The sequence below is a fragment of the Mobula hypostoma genome, chromosome 10 (assembly GCF_963921235.1).
Source record: "Mobula hypostoma chromosome 10, sMobHyp1.1, whole genome shotgun sequence".
Lineage (NCBI taxonomy): Eukaryota > Metazoa > Chordata > Chondrichthyes > Myliobatiformes > Myliobatidae > Mobula > Mobula hypostoma.
In genome coordinates this window covers 117,468,793-117,490,543 of record NC_086106.1, presented here as the reverse complement: position 1 = coordinate 117,490,543, position 21,751 = coordinate 117,468,793, and the positions used below count along the sequence as shown (strand labels likewise).

The window sequence follows — 21,751 nt, the reverse complement described above, 5'->3', positions numbered from 1 at the left end:
CATGTAACCCAGTACTACCTGTCGCATGGTCGGGTGGTCGGCGTCTAAACTGGCTCCCCCACCAGGCTTGCCTGGTGAGGAGGGTGGCTAGACACCCTGCAGGACGAAAAACAAAACCTGTCAAAGGGTGGAGGAACCCTCTCGTAGGGTCAACGGCCATCTAGCAAACACGTGCCGTGAAGCACGGAGAGGGCATCCCTTGCGTTGAAGCCTGGGCTGGCCATTTGCAGCAACAGAACTTCCCCCAGCCGTCTTGGACCCCACTATGCCGCTGGATCCGGGAGGGGAATATCATGAGGGTGGGTCTGGACCTGTGCAACCCCCTACTCACCTAAAATCCACTCACGCACACACTGTTCCTTTCTGAGGAGTGGGGTACCACCCCACTAACTAACTGAAAGGAACCATCATCTTCCTATGGGATGGATAGCCAGAGAGAGAGAGATGCTGACATATCATCATCATCAATGTGGCATGCTGCTTGACATAGGCGATCATGTTCTTTTGGCCATGATTGTTCTTGGCAAATTTTTCTACAGAAGTGGTTTGCCATTGTCTTCTCCTGGGCAGTGTCTTTACAAGACAGGTGACCCCAGCCATTATCAATGCTCTTCAGAGACTGTCTGCCTGGTGTCAGTGGACGCATAACCAAGACATGTGATCTGCACTGGCCGCTCATACGACCATCCACCACCTGCTCCCGTAACTTCACATGACCCTGAATTGGGGAGGGGAGGACTAAGCAAGTGCTACACCTTGCCCAAGGGTGGCCAGCTGGCTAGCAGAGGGAAGGAACGCCTTACACCTCCTTTGGTAGAGACGTATCTCTGCCCCACCACCCAAAGTACATGTGGTGACATATATGAACTTCGATAATCAAGTTACTTTGAACTTTGAAGTGAGCTCGATGCTTTGAGTGACATTGCTAGTTAGTAAGCTTCTGGAACTATTTATAAACTTCCCCCACTACTAATGGATTGTGCAAGGAATAGCTGTTTCAAACATCTGCACATATTAATCTCTTGTATAATATTAATCCCGCAACAGGTTTCTACAGAGGATGTAAACCTAGCTGAGGAACAAGTGGATGCGACTGACGGAATTGCTCAGAGTTCACCCCTTCGTCAGTCACTAAAGAAAGGTAAATCCATAAAGTGCAGAATTCCTTTGTTTCATACGAAATAAAACCCTATTCCAGTTATACTGTGGTTTCCATGGAGTTAGACCTTACAAAGATTATACCGTGATGTAAGTTTTAACAATTGATCTGAGGCGGTCCCCTCAACAAAACCTCTTTATCAAAAAAGCACAGCTGCATCTCCACTTCCTGAGGTGAGTGAGGTCCACCTCCCACCCTTCCCTCCCCCATTCGAAGGAATTTTTACTGGAGCACCATCGAGAGTGGCCTGACCAGCTGCATCACAGTCTGGTATAGGAATTGCAAGGGATTAGACAGCAAATCCCTACAAAGGGTTGTGAAGACTGCTGAGAGAATCTCTTCCACACGCCCAAGATACTTACCAGGAGTGCAGAGCCCTTAGTATTTTCAATGCTGCCTCCAATCCATCCAACAATCTCCGGGACCCCCTACCATCAGGCAGGAGGTACCATAGCGTTAGGACAAGGACTGTTAGGATGGGAAACAGCTTCTTCCCCCAGACCGTGAGACCACTGAACTCCCTGCAGCCACCCAGGTCTCATCACGTATGAAGTATCAGAAGCATTTACATTTTTGACTTGTGACATAAATGCACTTTATTATTTGTTAATTTGTTTGTGGTAATATTGCTTCATGTGATGTGTGTGAATTATATGTTCTGCATTGTGCACTTTGGTCTGGAGGGACGATGTTTCGTTTGGCGGTGTGCATGTGTACGGCTAACTGACAATAAACGTGAACTTGAGCTAACTGATAAAATTTCATGTAATGAGATTGCAGATAAATTCTCTTCCGATGCCTGAGCTCAGCTGTCTAGTAGTCACTCAGCAGAACTGTGCAATGAGAAAAGCAGAAGCATTGGTTGCTGGCCTGTAAGTCTAAGATAACTGAGAAAGTCAGGAACTTACTAATGTCAAAACCTTGCAGTACTCATAATGACATTTATACTTCATTGAAACAAAACACGACTAAAAACTATTTATAAACCCTTCTTTTGCCCAGCTTCACAAATTTGACATGTAATGACCTAAATTTAACTTGTTTTGTTTTGCATTTGGCATTGTTTATCAATTTTAGTTTTTTAAAGATACAGCATGAATGGGCTTTTCCGGCCCAAGGAGCCACAGCACGCAGCAACCTGCTTGTTTAACCCCAGCCTCATCGCAGGGAAACTTACAATGGCCAATTAACCTTACAACTGGTACGTCTTTGGACTGTGGGAGGAAACCAGAGCACCCAGAGGAAACCCACACGTTCATGGGGAGAAACATGCAAACTTCTTACAGGATGATGCCGGAATTAAACTCTGACAGCCCAAGCTGTAATAGTGTTGCAGTAACCACTGCACTACCATACTTTCCTTCCCGTGACTCTCTGTGCCCCTCCTCACTATAAATCCAAGGATACATTTTTAAGCTTTTAAGTGGTAGTTTGTAGCAAAGGAAGCGCTGAAGGAACTCAGTAGGTCTAGCAGTATCCTGGAGGCAAATGGACAGTCAACATTTTGGGTTGGACTTATGACGTTCAGTCCAGATGAAGGATCTCAACCTTCTGTTTCGTTCCACAGATGCTGCCTAACCCTCTCAGTTCATCCAGCAGTATTTTTGCTCCAGATTCCTGCATTGGCATTTTCTTGTGTCTCCAATGATAGTTTGAAGTTTCAGGTCACTCTTGTAGAGGCTTTGAACTGTACAACACAGTAACAGGTCTTTCAGCCCAACTCATCCATGCCAACCAAAATGCTCAACTAAGCTTGTCCAATTTGCTCACTTTTGGTCCATATCCCTTTCCCATTCATGTACAAAACCTATCCAAGTGTCTCTTAAGTGTTGTTATTTTGTCTCTTGTTGTTTTAGCAGAACAGACTCGATTGGCCAAGTGGCCTATTTCTGCTCCTAAGTCTGATGGTCTTTTAGCTATAAAGTTCAATGTAAATGTATTATCAAAGTGCATACTGTATACCAACATATATAACCCCGAGATTCATTTTCTTGTGGGCATACTCTGTGTCTATAGACTAATAACTATAACAGAATCGATGAAAGACTGCCCAACTAGCGTGATCAACCAGAGTGCAGAAGACAACAAAGTGTGTAAATACAAAAAGGAGAAATAATAATAATGAGTAACTAAGCAATAAGTATCGAGAACATGAGATGAAGAGTCCTTGAAATTGAGTCGACTGGTTGTGGGAACAGTTCAGTGATGGGGCAGGTGAAGTTGTGTTATCCCCTTTGGTTCAAGAGCCTGACAGTTGAGGGGTAGTAACTGTTCCTGAAGCTGGTGTGAGTCCTGAGGCTCTTGTACTTTCTTCCTGGTGGCAGCAGCAAGAAGAGAGCATGACCTGGGTGGTGACAACAGCGTTTCAGGTAGATGTTCTCAATAGTGGGGAGGGTTTTACCTGTGAAGGACTGGGCCGTATTCACTACCTTTTGTAGGATTTTCCATTTAAGGGCAATGGAGTCCCCATACCAGGCTGTGATGCAGCCAGTCAATATACTCTCCACTACACATCTATAGAAGTCTGTCAAAGTTTTAGAAGTCATGCAAAATCTTCGCCAACTCCTAAGGAAGTAGAGGCATTGCCATGCTTTCTTCAGAATTGCACTTATAGGACAGGTCCCCTGAAGTAACAACACCAAAATAAAAACACCCAGGGATTAAAAGTTGCTGGCCCTCTCCACCTCTGATCCTCCAGTGAGGACTGGCTCATGGGCCTCTGGTTTCCTCCTCCAGTAGTCTATAATCAGCTCATTGGTCTTGCTGCCATTGAGTAAGAGGTTGTTGTTACAACACCAGTCATCCTGAGTTTCAATCTCCCTCCTATGTGTTGATTTATCACCGCCTTTGATTCGGCCAGTGACAGCGGGGTCATCAGCAAATGTGAATATGGCATTGGAGCTGTGCTTAGCCACACAGAAGGTGCCTTCACTTCTCTGTTGTCTAAAAGAACTTAGGCAGAAATTCTGATACATCCTTGACAAACAGACACCACATTAATTAAAGCTCGGCAGGTCAGGCAGCACCTATGGAAATGAATAAACAGTTGACGTGTCGGGCCAAGTCCCTCCTTCGCAACTTTTATTCCATAGATGCCGCCTGACCCGCCGAGTTCCTCCAGCGTTTTGTGTGTGTTGCTTTCGGTTTCCAGCTTCTGCAGAATTTCTCGAGTTTTATAATTAAAGCTGTCTATCCAAATTCATGAAAATTACCTTTTCCAGTGAATGATTCAAAACGCAAAGGTGAAAATTAATGGGGAGGAAATTAGCCTTTAGCTCATTCAATTTCAGACTCAAGTTTCAAGTTCAAGTTTAGTTGTTGTTCAAACATGCCCATGAATACAGCCAAACGAAACAGCATTCCTCTGGGGCTAAGGTGTCGAACACGGTACTAACAGACACACAACACAAGGCACGTATAATTATGGTAGCAGAAAATCATACAGTCACAAACAATAATATAGTCCGAGTCTCCGTGTGCATTGGCTTATAGAGTGATGGTGGATGGGATGCTCAATCTACAGGCTATGACATTTAATTACAGATCATTATTTATAATGCTCCTTCGTGTAAATGTTTTCATAGTTCTGAATATTGCCAGCGCTCTTATTTAGTCCTGATAACCTCGGGCAGAGAGTCATTGGAACAAAACCTGTAACTTAGAACTTATTTGAGATCTTAAGGTTTTGACATTGGAGCTGGTCCCTATATGAGGTTGTGTGACATGGATAATGATCTCAGCTCCTCTGTGGTTTGACAGATGTGATGCTGAACCCTTCATCATAGTGAAGTGAAAGATATTTCCAGCTTCTCATTATCCAGATCCGCTCATCTCTCTTTCCAAGTGAAGTGTTTGTTGGGAATGGAAAGTGCCTGAGAACACTTTCTCCCCCAATTCCTTGGCCGTAGTATGACAACTCAAACACCCAATAAATGCACGATCCCGGGCACGGTCTTAATCTGTCTGACAAAGTCTTAAGCTGTCAAAGCCTTACAAAGTCTTCAGCTGTAACCTGACCAGTTCTATAGAACATAGAACATTACAGCACATCACAGGCCCTTCGGCCCATGATATTGTGCCAACCTTTTAACCTACTCTAGCCCTTCCCTCCCATATATTTTCCCATTTTTCTGTCATTCATTTGCCTTTTTAAGAGTTTCTTAAATGGCCCGATTCTATCTGCCTCTACCACCACCCCTGGCAATTTTGACACACTTACCGCTCTCTGTGAGAAAAACTTACCTCTGACATCTCCCTGCTATACCTACCTCCAATCACAAAGTTGTGCCCCCTCTTTTTCTGCCCTTGGAAAAAGTCTCTGGCTGTCCACTCGATTTACGCCTCTTAATATCCTATACACCTCTCTCAAGTCACCTCTCACTCCCCTAAAGAGTAAGATCTTGAGTTGGACCCCTCCTCATCCTGTTCAATTTATGATGTGAACAACAAGCTACTTTTGTGGTCGGTGAATTTATTTTTTAAATTTTATTGAGATAGAGTGCAGAACAGGCCCTTGCGGTCCTTCGAGCCATGCCGCCCAGAGGTCCCCCGATTTAATCCTAGCCTAAACATGGGGCAATTTACAATGACCAATTAACCTAACAGCCGGTTGGACTGTGGGAGGAAACCCATGCAGTCTTGGGGAGAAAGTACAAACAGCAGCGGGAGTTGAACCCTGGTTGCCTGTACTGTAAAGTGTTGTGCTAACTTCCAGGCCATTGTGCTGCCCCTTTACTGAAAGATTCTTTGTTTTCTCACTTTACGTACAATCAGTCCATGTATTTGCAGTAACAGTTACCTGTACATTGTGTTTTATTGGATTGATTTTATATTGATATTTCTTGTGTTTTTGTTATTTTTATGGTGTTCTTTAGGCGTGTTGTGTTTTTTTTTGTGCTGCATCGGATCCAGGGTAACAATCATTTCATTCTCCTTTCCACCCGCATATTGAAGGTTGACAGTACACAATCTCCAATCTTGAAGCTCGAAGTAACACTGGAGCTGCACAGCAGTTCATGTTGGGAGCTGAAACCATCACATGTCTCCTGTGTGGTTCTGCGAGACTTGTGTGTCTGAGATTGACAGGAGTGCACAGGGATATGTGATCCTAGGCCAATCCATCTGCCTTTGCCAGTTTATCCCATCTGCGTGTTTACTTTAACAATCTCTGCAGACTTATCTACACATTGGTAATCCCCAGAGAAAAAATATGTTTATCACCAGCCGAACCAAGAACTGCAGGGAAAACTGTCTGATAATGAAAGTGTTTAAAATGGATCCAGTGCTTGCTCTAATTATCGAATTTTAGTATTGACAATGATGCAGCTTGTATTGTTTTACTTTCTATCCTTTTAAAATAAGGCTGTAAGACAAATGAGCAGAATTAGGCCATTTGGCCCATCAACTCTGCTCTGCCATTCAATCAAGGCTGATTTGCTTGTTGTTTATTTCTTGAGATACTGAGCAGAATTGTCCCTTCCAGCCCTTTGAGTTGTGCTGCCCAGAAATCCTCCGATTTAATCGTAGCCTAATCACAGTATAATTTACAATGACCAATTAACCTACCAACCGGTATGTCTTTGGATTGTGGGAAGAAACCCACACGGTCACAGAGAGAACGTACAAATTCCTTACAGACAGCGGCATTTATTATCTCTCTCAATCCCATTCTCCATTCTTCTGCCTTCTCCTCATAAGCTTTGACACCTTTAGTAATCAAAAACCTATGCTTTAACTACAGTGGATTCTGTTTAATTGGGCCATCAGGTAATCGGGGTAGCTGCTTATTTGGGATAACTGTTAAAGACCAGAAACTGACCGAGAAACGAGCCAGGATTCCCTTCATTTATTTGGGGCACTATGCCACTTAATTGGGCCAGGAGAAAGTTGCTAACCAGCATCTGTCACGTGCGCTGACTTGGCCGTTTGACTTTGAGCAAACCTTTTTTAAATGTGTGTGTTTGTGTTCAAAAAGCAGTGATTTTGTCACTGATACTTGGTGAGAAATAAGCAGTAAGCCATCTCAAAACTGTTTTGCTCACTGCGGTTTCAAGCATTCAGGTTTAGAGATGCCAGAAACGGCTGGGACTGAAAATGAAATGATTTCACTGCTTCAACAAATTAGGAATTATGAATAATTTGAAGGTATCCACAATCATCTAAAATGTTACAATTAAAATGAAGATTTCGAGGATACAATTGGTGAAAGCATTGTTTGTAAGCAGTCCATTACCTGCACCAGGTGTCTGCCCTGACTTTGTTCATTTACAGTCAAAAGAATGTGCCGCGGATGAATTCCTCCTTCGATAAGTATTAGGAACTAATGCCCAATTTTATAGTACTGCCTTCATGTTGGTAGTATTCTAATTTACCCTGTATTTCAAACTGTTACTCAGCTTGTCTGTTTTATACCTTTTTAACCATTTCCATGAAGCTTCATCTAATTGGCGCAGACACTTAATTGGGCCAAAATGTACTGGTCCCAATATGCCCAGTTAACCGGAATCTACTGTATACCCAGACTTGGCTTCCACAGCTGTCTGTGGCAGTGAAATCCACAGACTGACCACACTAAAGGGACTTTTCCTTTTCTGGTGCTCCAGTCCATTCTTCCCTCTCTTCAGAAAATGAATCTCAGGGTTGGTATGTAGCGACATACATGTAGGCTGACAATAAAATTTACTTTGAACTTTATTTGCTTTTAATACTCATTCAAGGGATGTGGGCGTTGCAAGCTGAGCCAATATTATCATTTAAATAATTTTGCAGACTCCTTCTTTTCGAATTCCAATCTTACTTTGCATAATTCTGCAGGTTTAATCCCTGGAATGCAGGTATCATCCCAGTAAATTTCTCCCACGTTTCCCCATCCGCACAAGGCAAGTCTGGGCTCCGTGGTTCTCAGAAGTGTTCCGTGCTCTTGGAGTGACCTAGTTACGTTTGTTGCAGTGCTTGCTTAACTCCGACCTGTTCAGCTAATACCCGTCTAAGTGGATTGTTTTCTTCCCCAAGTATTTGATTGCAGTTATTCCCAATTCATCCTATCGTGGTACAGTCCTCCTGAGGACAGCGTGGATCAGCCACTCTACCAAGTTCTGCTTTGTGAGTTTAACACAGCCGTGGATTGTGTCATGGGGAAAATCAGGAATCTGAACTGTACCAGGATAGAACTTCGATTGATTCAGATCCTTACTATCCACTTGCGAAGCGCCAAGGAGGAAAAGAAAAGGTAAGAAATGTTTCAATTATAGAAAAAAAGGGGAACTGTAGATAAAGTAAGAGTGAATCTAACACTTACCAGTTTTATTACCATTGCTAATTGTGTTTTTAGTGTATTTTCCATTCGATTTGTCATCCATTTTGTAATTTCTAATCTCCCCCCACAGACGTGCACACACTCACATACAAACACACGGTACTGTAGTGGTTAGCATAACGCTTTACAGCACCAGCGACCTGGGTTCAAATCCCGAGGCTGCCTGTATGGAGTTTGTATGTAGTCCCATGACAGTGTGGGTTTTCTCCAGGTTAGTTAGTTAGGGCAGGAGGAGAAGATGGTGACGCGATGCAGCGCGCACAGCTCTCCAGTGAAATTATATTGTATTTGTAAGTAGGATGCCGTGCACAATTCTGATTTGATGGAGACAGTCATGAGAAGCAAAGGAACATCTGGAGAAATTTCTGAAATGCCCGGTTCACTGCCGCTGCTACTGTGCGATCGAGAATCTCCGGAGGGAAGGCCCCAAAATCCCCGGCTTTGCTTGCTGCTGGCGACCGAGGCTGAGGTCGAAGCGTTCGGCAGAGATGGTGCTCAGTACTCGGTGTCGGAAGGCTGATCAGAGCTCTAAGTTCTCAGATGACTCAGAGTCAGACTGTGGTCGGGCATGGCAGGGAGAGTTTTCTTCCTTCTCCCGTCTGCGTGAGGTGTGGGACTTTCGAGAGACTTTGAACTTTTTTACTGTGCCATGGCCTGTTCTTCATCAAGTTATGGTATTGTTGCACTGTTGTAACTATATGTTATAATTATGTGGTTTTTGTTAGTTTTTCAGTCTTGGTCTGTCCTGTGTTTCTGTGATATCACACTGGAGGAATATTGTATCATTTCTTAATGCATGCATTACTAAATGACAATAAAAGAGGACTGCATGTCCTCATAATCTAATCTAATCTAATTGGCTTGTTGAACCAGAAGGGTCTGTGATCGTGCTGTGTCTCTAAAGATAGGGTGAATGCACAAACAAGAGAAAATCTGCAGATGCTGGAAATCCAAGCAACACACACAAAATGCTGGAGGAACTCAGCAGGCCAGGCAGCATCTATGGAAAAGAGTACAGTCGACGTTTCGGGCTGAGACCCTACTTTTTTCCATAGATGCTGCCTGGCCTGCTGAGTTCTTCCAGCATTTTGTGTTGGTGAATGCACACAGTCCTGGGGAAAGGTCATCAAAAACTAAAAGGCATGGGTTTAGGGCAGTTTTTTGGGATACCAGCCCCTTGGTCCCCACTTTCTAAATAAATAAAGACACATGTGCATACACACACACACACACACACACACATACACATACACATACATGCACATAGTCACACACATACTCACAGATACACACGCTCACGTACACACTCTCACACACACGCACTTTATCGAAGTTGGAAGCCATTTGGTTGTTCCTGTTTCTGGAAGTAATATCCCATGTCTCTGAAGTGATACTAACTGCTGATATGAAAATAGATCGTGCTTTAAATACTCAGGCAGTCAGGCAGCATCCATGGAGAGGCGAACAAAGTTACTGTTTCAAGTCAATAACCTTTTACCAGAATTAGGGAAAGTTGGATATCGAGCATATTTTAAGCTGCAGCGAGGACAAGGGATAATCAGGAAGAGTCTGAGTGAAAATGAATGACATACTGACCTCACCATTTACCTTGTTACCATGAACACAAGAGATTCTGCAGCTGCTGGAACACACAAAATGCTGGAGGAACTCAGCAGGTCAGGCAGCATCTATGGAAGGAAATAAACAGTCGACGTTTTGGGCTAAGACCCTTCATCAGGACTGGGAAGGAACAATTATATTCTGACTTCTTCCCCCTTCCTTTCCATACGAGATCAGGAGGAATTGAGGCCTTACTTGTAGAGCATTCATGAAAAAGAAGGGTTTAAAAATACATATTTATTTAATTGTTTGATTTGAATTCCTAATCTGGCATGGCATGATTCTAGTTTGCGTTGCCAGATTAACAAACCCAGTGGCTGAATACAAGAGACAGACAGTTATACCACACAGCAAAAGGCCCTTATCAACCATGCTGACAAAGGTGTGTTCCTGAACTAGTCTTTGCCAACAATTGGCCCTTATCCCTCCTAACATTTCCTGTTCACGAACGTATCCAAATGTCTTTAAACACTGTAGTTGTACCTCCAACCCCCCCCCCCACTGCCTCCTCTAGCAGCTTGTTCCATGTACCCCCACAAGCTGCCTCTCAGCTCCCTGTTATATCTCTCAGTAGTCTAGTAACCACCTCCTCCTCAAACCACCGGTACAATTTTCACTTTTAATGCTCAGTCCCTCACATGACACGTACATTGTGAGGAAATATCTTCCTTTCTTCCAGACTTAACTAGAACTTCCGATGATGGCTGAGCAAGTTAGAGCTTTTCTCTTTGTAGTGAAGGAGGATGGGAGGTGACTTGATAGAGGTGTACAAGATGATAAGAGGCATAGATCGAGTGGGCAGCCAAAGACTTTCCTGCGGGGTGAAAAGGCCAATACAGGGGGGTGTAATTTTAAGGTGGTTGGAGGGAAGTATTGGGGGATGTTGCTTTTTTACACAAAGAGAGGTGGGGGCATGGAACATTCTGCCAAGGGTGGTGCTAGAGGCTGATACATATGTTTGCTCATTCATTCGTTCATCAGGTGCCGTGTCATATGACGTAGGTGATCATGGTCTTTCCGTGACCATGATTGTTCTTGGTAAATATTTCTGTAGAAGTGGTTTGCCATTCCCTTCTTCTGGGCAGTGTCTTTACTAGACCGGTGACCCCAGCCATTATCAATACTCTTCAGAGATTGTCTGCCTGGTGTCAGTGGTTGCATAATCAGGACTTGTGATCTGCACCGGCTGCTCGTACGACCATTAACCACCTGCTCCCACGGCCTCACATCACCCCGATCAGGAGGCTGAGCAGGTGCTCCACCTTGTCCAAGGGCGGCCTGCAGGCTAGCGGAGGGGAGGAGCACCTTACACCCCCTTTGGTACCTCGCCACACTGCAGATACGTAAGGGTCTGTTAGATAGGCACATGGATGATAGGAAATTCGAGGGCTATGCAGGAGGGAAGGGTTAGATTGATCTTAGAGCAGGTTAAAAGTTTGAAGGACCTGTACTGTGCTGTGATATTCTGTGTTTTATGTATGTATGAAACAGATATATTCTCTTTTATAACACCTACCCATTCTGTCATGTCTAATATCCTCCTGCGTGAGTTCCTGAGTTATCTCCAGATCCGAACCCTTTCTCTTCCCTCTTGTATTTTGAAAATTCTTTCCATACCTTTGGCCTACAAATCTGGCCGGCGTCCCACTGAGATACTTAACCCACGATGCTGAGAGATAAAGGCGTTGGGAGAAGAGGACTGCTTACTGAAGGAATGAAGAATTTTCCCTTTCCAAACATGTACTTTTCCCAGGATGTACACTCAGTGGCCAGCTTATTAGCTACACTTGTACACCTACTTGTTAATGCAAATGTCTAATCAACCAATCACGTGGCAGCAACTCAATGCATAAAAGCATGCAGACATGGTCAAGAGGTTCAGTTGTTGTGCAAACCAAACATCAGAATGGGGAAGAAATGTGATCTAAGTGACTTTGACCACAGAATGATTGTTGGTGCCAGAAAGGGGTGGTTTGAGTATCTCAGAAACTGCTGATCTCCTGAGATATTCACACACAATACTCTCTAGAGTTTACAGAGAATGTTTCAAAAAAACAAAAATAAAAACATCCAGTGAGTGGCTGTTGCATGGGCGCAAACGCCTTGTTAATGAGAGAGGTCAGAGGAGAATGGCCAGACTGGTTCAAGCTGACAGGAAGGTGACAATAACTCAAATAACCACACGTTACAGCAGTGGTGTGCAGAAGTGCATCTCTGAACGTGCAACATGCTGAACCAAATAAAGTGGCCACTGAGTGTAAAGCGTTAACTTAGTCACTGCCTATTGCTTCCAGCTAATCACTTTTAGAACTGCAGTCTGTCAATATATCCAACCCAAATCTACCCAGTAAAATATTGTCTTTTATCAGAACTTGGTGCAAGTCCTGGCATGTGACTAAGCCTGTAAAAATACTGTAGTATAAAGAAATAGAAACAGAGGCAGACCAGATGGCAGCTGGAGTTTGCTCTGACATTCAGAAAGATCAGTGTTTACCCTGTGTCTCATCTACTTCCTCCCAAGCCCTGTATTTACCAATTCCCTCTGTGCTCAAAATGTATCTGCTTAACCTTGCAGAGAACTTTGTGATAGTGTCCCTTGCCCCTCTGTGGTAGAACTCCAAAGTTTTACAATTCACTGCACAGAGAAATGTCGTCTTCATCTCAAATGGTCGACTTCTTATCCTGAAGTGACCTTCCTTCTGTGGAGTCTCCAGTGTCTCCAATCCTTTCCCACAATCCTTCTTGGGATGTTGCACTCCTTGGGAATTTCATTCCTTATTCTTCTGATATCCTTGTAACGGTGCCTTAATCCCGGCAGTCAGTCTGGTGAACCTAAGCAGCAATATGTTTCTCTAACCAGAGAGGCCAAATCTGCACACTGACAGCCCCCTTCCACCTTGTCAAGTAGCTAAATTATCTAACTGCAAAATCTAATCTAATCGCAAATTTGGAGAGAATGGAGAACATTCTGACTGGCTGCTTCACTGTCTGGTGTGGGGGGGGGGGAGGCTACTGCATGGGATTGAAGTAAACTGCAGAGAGTTGTAAACTTAGTCAGCACCATCGTGGACACCAACCTTCATAGTATCCAGGACATCTTCAAGTAGCAATGCCTCAAAAAGGCGGCACCCATCATTACGGACCCCCATCACCCAGGACATACCCTCTTCTCATTGCTACCATCAGGGAGGAGGTAGACACTCAATGATTCAGGAACAGCTTCTTCCCCTCTGCCATTGGATTTCTGAATGGACTTTGAACCCATGAACACTACCTCACTGCTTTTTTAATTTCTATTTTTGCACTACTTGTTTAATTCAGCTATTTTATTTCTATATATTTACTGTAACTCACAGTTTTTTCTCTTCTATTATCATGTATTTCATTGTACTGCTGCCGCAAAGTTAACAGATTTCACAACCTATGCCGGTGATATTAAACCTGATTCTCATTTATCATCGGGTTCAACTCTTTGGCCCAGTGTGTTTTGCAGAATCACCTCTTCCTAGAGATGCTGCCTGGCCTGCTGCGTTCACCAGCAACTTTTATGTGTGTTGCTTGAAATTCCAGCATCTGCAGATTTCCTCATGTTTGTGTTTTGCAGAATAATTGTCAGTTGAATATTTCTCCACTCTGCCACAGTAGGTTGCGATTAGCGTTACGCCTTACAGCATGAGCTGTGAGATCCCAGTTCAATTCTCAGTACCGCTGTCTGGAAGGAGTTTGTGCTTGCCCCTCACGTCAGTATGGCTTTGTTCTGGGTGCTCCGGGTTCCTCCCACATCTCGAAGACATAAGGATTAGAGTTCTTATCCTCTGAGCCTGCAACATCGGTGCCAGAAGTGTGGCCACACTTGTGGGCTGCCCCCAGCACGATCCCCAGGCTGTGCTGGTCATTGACGCGTTTTACCGCATGTTTTGTTGTTTTGATGTGCATGTAGCAAATAAAAGCTAAACTTTCACCGTTATCTTTCCTTCTACAAACTGTCAATGGATAATCAACATTCAAAGGTTTCAAAGGTACATTTAGTGTCAGAGAAATGTATACAATATACATCCTGAAATGCTTTCTCTTCGGAAACATCCACAAAAACAGAGGAGTGCCCCCAAAGAATGAATGACAGTTAAATGTTAGAACTCCGAAGTCCCCCCCAGCTCCCCTCCCTCCCATGCGTAAACAGCAGCAAGCAACAATCCCTTCTCCCCCCACCAGCAAAAGAAAGCATCAGCACCCGCCACGGAGCACCCAAACGTGAGCAAAGCAACAGCAAAGACACAGACTTGCAGTTACCCCAAAGACTACTAGTTCACCAGGCATTCGACATACCACAGGCTCCCTAATAAGGGAGAAAGAGGTGTCTCTGTTTCACAGAGAGAGGGGAGACATAACAAACAACTCGCTGGTTTACGATGTTAAAAGTCTGTTGCGTCACTTTTTCCGAGCTCTGTGCCCAAAGATCTCAGGTCTCTGGGCAAACAGTCTTAGATCTTCCATCTCTCATGACACAACGACCTGCCCGGACATTGACCTTTGATTTGCCTGTCTCCAGAGCCATGAGATCTCAGCCCTCCGAAGGCGAGCTGAGCTCTTAGGCCGAGCCCTTGGCATGTTGGATAATGACCAGTTGTGAAATCCTGATAGCGGGTCCCATTCCCACAAAGAACCAAAGTCAGCGTGTAACTCCAGGTCAGGGTCTTTGAAAGAACCCTGAAAGGGAAAAATAGAGATATTAAAGATGGAAATAGAGCTGTTTCTAAAGATGCAAACAAAGGAGTCACCATTATTTCTTCAGAATAAAGAAATGCGAAGCTTTCCTACTTCACTCACAATATTACTTCGGGGTGATTGGAATCTGACCTTGCTATCGTCATGAATTGTTTAAGGCCTGTGAATTGATCTGCTCCTTCCATCAAAAGCAGAACTTCCCAGTGGCCAAATTTTAATTCCCATTCCCATTCCCGTTCAAACCTGTCGGTCCATGGCCTCCTCTTGTGCCACGATGAGGCCACCCTCAGGGTGGAGGAGCAACACCTCATATTTCTTCTGGGTAGCCTCCAACCTGATGGCATGAATATTGATTTCTCCTTCCAGTAAAAAAAATTCCCCCACTTTTCCTCTACTCCGCACCTTGACATTTTACCTTTTCTCAGCTGCCTGTCACCTCCCTGGGGTCCCCTCCTCCTTCCCTTTCTCCGATGGTCCACTCTTCTCTCCTATCAGATTCCTTCCTCTTCAGCCCTTTACCTTTCCCCTCCCTCCGCACCTGCCTTCACCCATCACCTTTTAGCTATTCTCCTTCCCCTCCCCCACTTTTTTTTATTTTGGTGTCTTCCTACCGTTCCAGCCCTGAAGAAAGGCCTCGGCCTGAATTGTCAACTGTTTATTCATTTCCATAGATGCTGTGTGACCTGCTGCGTTCCCCCAGCATTTTGTGTGTGTTGCTTTGGATTTCCAGCATCCAGAGTCATAGAAAAGTACAGCACAGAAACAGGCCATTCAGCCCATCTAGTCCATGCCAAAACCATTAAACTGCCTACTCCCATCGACCTGCACCGGGACCATACCCCTACCATCCATATATCTATCCAAGCTTCGCATCTGCAGAATTTGACATGTCATTGATATATTCTCAGTTTTTACCTGAGCCAGGCATCTATTGAAGGCTGAGATACAATTAGTAAATTCTGAAACCGCTCTGTCTTGCTGAAAGGCCATTCACCTGAAACATCAACCCAGTTTTTCTCAGATTATGAATATTTCCTTCATTTTCTGTTTTTACTCCAGACCTTCAGCATCTGCAGCATTTTATTTTTTGATCTATTGAATGATTCTGGTGTTTCTAGCCTTCAATTGCTTTGGAAAGAGGAAAGTGACAAGCTTGTAGTTCTATCAACAATTGTAATAACATCTACAAGTTGCTACATTTGATATATAGAGGAAAGAGCATTAAAATACTCAGTAGGTCAGGCAGCCTGTGAAGTACTTTTCACATTCATCAGAACTGGAAAGAGTTTACAGGGAGTCAAGGTGTTAAATGCAGGGGAAAGTGGTCGGGTATCTCTGATATGGTGGAGGCTTTAGAAGAGGGCAGGAAGTTGTCAGAATCAGAATCACATTTATTATTGTTTGCATTTGTCATGAAATTTTGAGCAAAACAGACAGAAATGCTGGAGGAACTCAGCTATGGAAATGAATAAACAGTCGACATTTCAGGCTGAGCCACTTCATCAGGACTGGAAAGAAAAGGGCTTCTTTTCCCCCTCCTTCATCCACCTACATCCCCCTCACCTGCTCTCACTTATCACCTGCCAGCTTGACCTCCTTCCTCCCACCCCTACCTTCTTATTCTGACTTCTGTCCCTTTCCTTTCCAGTCCTGCTGAAAGATCTTGGCCCAAAACATAGACTGTTAATTCCCCTCCATAGATGCTGCCTGACTTGGCAAGTTCCATCAGCATTTTGTGTGTTTGTTGCTTGAGACTTCAAGCATAATCTCCTGGGTTTAAAGTTCTCAGCCTTATTTTCAGAGACTCCCGTGCCCTTCCCATCTCTGAAACCTTCCCTGGGACTCTCCAGGTTGGTTTGTGCCATGAAATTTGTTGCCTTTGTGACGGGATCCTGAAGTAACCCTATGAACTATGCTTTCGAAAAGAGAGAGAGAGAGTTATTTAACACCAACAACTTGATTTTAAAAGAGAGAGACAAAGACTAACTGTGGGACTGTCACTTTAAGGAACGAGAAAGATCTGGTTAACTGCTGGATTTCTGCTGAAGTGGAGATGGGACCGAGCAGCTCGAAAGTTGCCATGGTGACCGAAGGCAGTGTTATTTAATGGACACTCAATGTTATGATTTTCGGCAGGTTGTTGACACTTTCTTCAAGGATTTTTGCCTGCTTGCATTTCTTTCACAGAGAGAGGAAGGAGGGGTTATTTGAATGACAGGTGGTACCCAGTACAGTGAGATAAATAGAAGGTCAGATGATACAGACCCCAGACACATGTTTTGGACACTGAATGAGCATTGTTGGTGCCCGCAGGAAAAGTGGGTTTTGGAGGATTGATCAGGTGGATCGATCCATCGCTCTTGCAGTGGAAAGAAGGAAAAGGGTTGACTGGTGGGGAGTTGTCCATGTGTCCACCCTTGCCTGGGGGATAGCTCCACCACAGAAAACCAGTCCCCTTTGTTAAAGTCACAGTCGGTGACTTTTAAAGGATTTCGAAGGACAACAAGAAGATCGACGGCGTCAGCTACACCTGAAGACTCAAATCTCTCCCTCTCTCTCTCTCTCCATCACTACTCAACTCAATACCACGAACTGAACTGAACTGAACTTTACTCATCATCGTAAGGCTGTATCTTTTTACCCCTAGACTTAAAGAAGCTTGGTTTTTCATACATATATTTCCACACTTACTGATATACTTACTTATATATAATCATTGCTAACCTGTTTGATTTATCTACATAAATATTACTGTATTGCGTAGTTACTAATAAATACCATTAGTTAATAGCAATACTGGGCTCCAAAGTGTTTTCCATCTCTGCTGGTTCTTTATTCCCGTCACGGGGTATGTGATACCTCGTAGCCGCAGTACAGTGCAAAGCGTAAAAATAACCATAAGTTACAAACTAAATAAATCACACAAAAGACAAATTACAAGCTGGTTCATGGACCATCAGAAATCTGATGGCGGAGGGGAAAAAGCTGTTGAGTGTAGGTCTTCGGGCTCCTGTACCTCCTCCCCAGTGGTAGTAACGAGAAGAGGGTGTTAGGGTCTATCATGATGCATGACACCATCAGGGTAGAGCAACCACAGACACACCACAACCTCCCTTCATCCGAGCCACCAGCCCTGATCCACAAACAATACCCTTTGCTGATCCTACACAAGGGTACTGTCTAGTGGCCCACACAAAACTCCAAGCAACTGAACCCATTCATTGGCATCAATTGAGACTAAAACAGAAGAGGGATTTTGCCCTGTCTGTCTATAATGATTCCACAGGATCCAACTCAACTCAGGCCAAAGCCTCAATGATGTAAGTTTAAAATATGGCTGTATAATGATAGGTTTTCCATAGAGATTTTGTAACTAGCAATAGTCCCATATATTAAAGGTTCTAATTTGGTGTGTTTTTCTCACAAAAGAACTCATCGTCATGTTTTGCAGAGAGAAGGTCTTCCAAACTCGAAAAGAAGAGGCGTATTTCCTGAGGAGGACTGCAGAAGCTCTGATACTCAATCTGCTTCCCGATTCATTGTGGAAAGTAAACTGTTACCAATGTGTGATGAGGGAAGCTATTGCACTGAAAGGTAGGTATCAACCCTGCTGAGTTGTTGAAGGATCGCGGCTGCGGGGTTTAGACTGAGGACACCAGTAATATCAGTGAGCCATACGGCAGGGAAACAAGCCCCTCGGCCCATCAATCTCCATACTGACCACTGTACTTATCTATACCAATCCCATTTAGCTGCACCTGGACTACAGCCTTCTATGATTTGATGATTCAGGACGCTTCTTAAATGTCGTGAGAGTACCTGCCTTCACTCCCTCCTCAGTCAGCACGGTCCAGGTTCCAACCACACTCTTTGAAAATGTCCCACTCACATCCCCTCAAAACCAATTCCCCTCCTCCACCCACCCACCTTTCCCCTCACTGGCCTCACCTATCATCTGCCAGCTTTACTCCTCCCTCCTCCCCCTACCACCACCTTATTCTGCCTTCCTCCCCTTTCCCATCCTGATGATGGGTCTCAGCCAAAAACATCAACTGCTTATTCTCTTCCATCAATGCTGCCTGACTCGCTGAGTTCCTCCAGCACTTCGTGTGTGTTGCTCAAGAACTCCAGCATCTGCAGAATCTCTTCTGTTTATCTTCAGAGACCTCAGCAGAATCCCTGTCTCCAAAACCTTCACCAGGCCTACAGTCCTTCAGGTTCTCCAGTTTTGGCCTTGGTCATTTGGTCCTTCTGCTACCTCAGCCGAGGAGAAATTGATGTTTCAGATTTACTTATCACATGTACATTGAAACATACAGTGAGATGTTTCATTGGAGTTAACCAACACACCCAAGTATACACTGGGGCAGCCCACAAGTGTCACCACACATTCCAGCGCCAACATAACATGCCCACAATGTTTCAGAGAGCAGCACTAGAAGGAGACAGAACAAATACAAGGTCCTGATCTCACGAACTCCCTCCTTACCCATTCCCACCTATTTCTCACTCTATCTCTCTTCTCTCGTTCTCTCTCTGTCTCACTCTATCTCTCTCCTTCTCTCCCTATCTATCTCCCTCTCCTCATCCCCAGTCTCTCTCTCTCTCCCTTCCTCTCTCTTCTATCTCACCCTCTTCTCTTTATCTCTCTCTCCTCCTCTCCCCTATCTCCCTCACCCTGCCATCACCCTCTCTCTCTCCTCCCTCTCTCTATCTTCCTCCCTCTCTCTGTCTCTCTATTCCCTGTCTGTCTATCCCTCTCCCTCCCTCTTTCCTTCTCTTTCTCACGATATCTTGCCCCTCATTCTCTCTCTTCTCTCTATCTCTCTCTCCTCCTCTCCCCTGTCTCCCTCTCTCTGTTTATCTGTCTGTCTGTCTCTTTCTCCCTCCCTCTCTCTCCTCCTCCACCCCTCTCTTCCTCTCATCCTGACATGACTAAGGCTACAATCCTGATGCACTTTTCTTTAGTCAAAGCACCTGTTTTGAACAGGGGTTCCCAACCCGGGGTCCATGGAGCCCTCGGTTACCGGTCGGGGCCTACGGAGCCCTCGGTTACCGGCCGGGGTCCACGGAGCCCTCAGTTACCGGTAGGGGACTGTGGCATCAAGAGGATGGGAATCCCTGCATTTGGACAAAGTGAGTAAGTGGACTCGGTGCCCCAGAGGACCGGGAGTGCTGAGAAGTTTGCAATCTGAACCTCATTAGCTTACAATGGAAATTGATATACAAATATTAACCTTGGGATTTGTCAAACTCCCTTCCTAATAGGGCGAGGGAGTGGATTGGAGGCCGAGAAAGTGGAGCTTCCAATTAAGACGTCAGCTTCTTAAGCAAAATGTAGATATTTTTTGGTTTTGCCAACAAAGCCCAAATGGTTGTGTTGTGTACTTTCATGTGATTCAGTTAGGTTAGAACTGGTGGATCTTTAAAAGTTTGATCAAAAACTACACCTTCTGTTTCTTCCCCCAGGCAGTTAATCTGATCAACCATTCTACTTATTCAATTTAGCACCCCCCCCCCATTCCCTCTATCTTTTACACTCACCACTGCACTGTACTGTAAACACTTTAAATCACATTTTATAATGCTGTTTTCGTTGTAAATACTTGCTGGTATTTATGAATATACGTGCATTTTATTCCACATCCATACTTTGATCTCAGATTCTATTTTTATATAATTCTCTATAATTCTTGAATTTTTTTTTGCATGTCGCGCCCTGATGAACACATCACAAGAAACTCCTAACATGTGCAAATACATATGACAAGTTGCTGCTTGATCCTTTAGCTTGCCCAATGGTGGACGAGTTCCTGTGATGTGTCAGCGTGAGATATGTCCCCGGGGGAAAGCGCGTGGAACGGGAATTGGGGTTAGTGTGGGTGCAGTTGTGGGGATCCTTTGTGGTTTAACAGATGAGACCAGAATAGGCTCATGGCGCAGACGATGTGGTGAGAGAGGCCAGGCGTTGTCCATGGGACTGCACTCCTGCATAATCTGTGCCACAGGTGTGAAAACAGGATGAAGGAGCAACACACAGTGACAGAGGAACCCAGCAGGTCAGGAAGCAGCTGTGGAGGGGAATGAACAGTCGATGTCTCGGGCTGACAGCCTTCCTCAGGACTGGAAAGGGAGGGGGAAGAAGCCAGAATAAGAAGGTGGGGAGAAGGGGAAGAGCACACACCAGAAGGTGATAGGTGAAGCCAGGTAAGGAAAAAGATACGTAGGTGGGAGAGGGGGATGAAGTGAGAAGCCAGGAGATCCACTCTCCTTTCCTATCAGATTCCTGCTTCTTCTGCCCTTCACCTCTTCCACCTCTTGATACACTGAGGTTGTGGTAGAACAAAGGAGCCTACTGGCAATTCTAAACAGTGCTTCTCCCCCTCTGCATGCCACCTTGGCTGAACAAAGGAGCACTTTCAGTAATAGACTAAGACAACTGTGCTGCTCCAAAGAGTGCTACATGAGATCATTCTTACCCTCGGCCATTAGGCTCTGTAATGACTCAACCTATAGCCGGGGAAGTGATAACCCCCCCCCCCCGTTAGACTTTGTGGTAACTTATTTTTTTATTCTTTCTACTTCTCTTCAATTATTATATCTGTGCACTTGTAATGCTACTATGACACTAATTTCCTTTGGAATCAATAAAGTATCTATCTATCTATCTCCTCCCAGCTTCTCACTTCATCTCCTCCCTCCCCCTCACCTGGTCTCACCCACCACCCTGTGCTCCTTCACTTTCCCTCACCCTCTTACTCTGGCTTCTTCCCCCGTTCCCTTCCAGTCCAATGAAGGGTCTCAGCTCAAAACGGCGGCTGTTCATTCCCTTCCGTAGATGCTGCCTGAGCTGCTGAGTTCCTCCAGCATTCTGGATTTCCAGCATCTGCAGAATCTCTTGTGTTTCAGAAACAGCAAGCTGTTAAATGATA

The 21,751-nt window shown here is 44.6% G+C and overlaps 1 protein-coding gene and 1 long non-coding RNA gene across 5 annotated transcripts in view; one reads left to right on the top strand and one right to left on the bottom strand.

The window, feature by feature from the left end:
- The window catches only part of si:rp71-46j2.7 (sorting nexin-25), a 110,698-nt gene that overhangs the window by 12,126 nt on the left and 76,821 nt on the right, over positions 1-21,751 (top strand). For 3 of the 4 annotated variants that reach the window (XR_010019550.1, XM_063061097.1, XM_063061095.1), the window contains exons 2-4: positions 1,048-1,141; positions 8,171-8,387; positions 18,271-18,413. Coding sequence is in view for 3 of the 4 variants with exons in the window: in XM_063061097.1 (XP_062917167.1) it covers positions 1,048-1,141; positions 8,171-8,387; positions 18,271-18,413 (454 nt within the window). In the remaining variant the exon portion in view is untranslated. The remainder of the gene's footprint in view (positions 1-1,047; positions 1,142-8,170; positions 8,388-18,270; positions 18,414-21,751) is intronic. The other variant, XM_063061098.1, reaches the window with a different exon arrangement.
- LOC134353142 (uncharacterized) overlaps positions 14,273-21,751 on the bottom strand; it is a 51,394-nt gene continuing 43,915 nt past the window's right edge. Inside the window, exon 3 of the long non-coding RNA XR_010019551.1 lies at positions 14,273-14,801. This is a non-coding gene — a long non-coding RNA (uncharacterized LOC134353142). The remainder of the gene's footprint in view (positions 14,802-21,751) is intronic.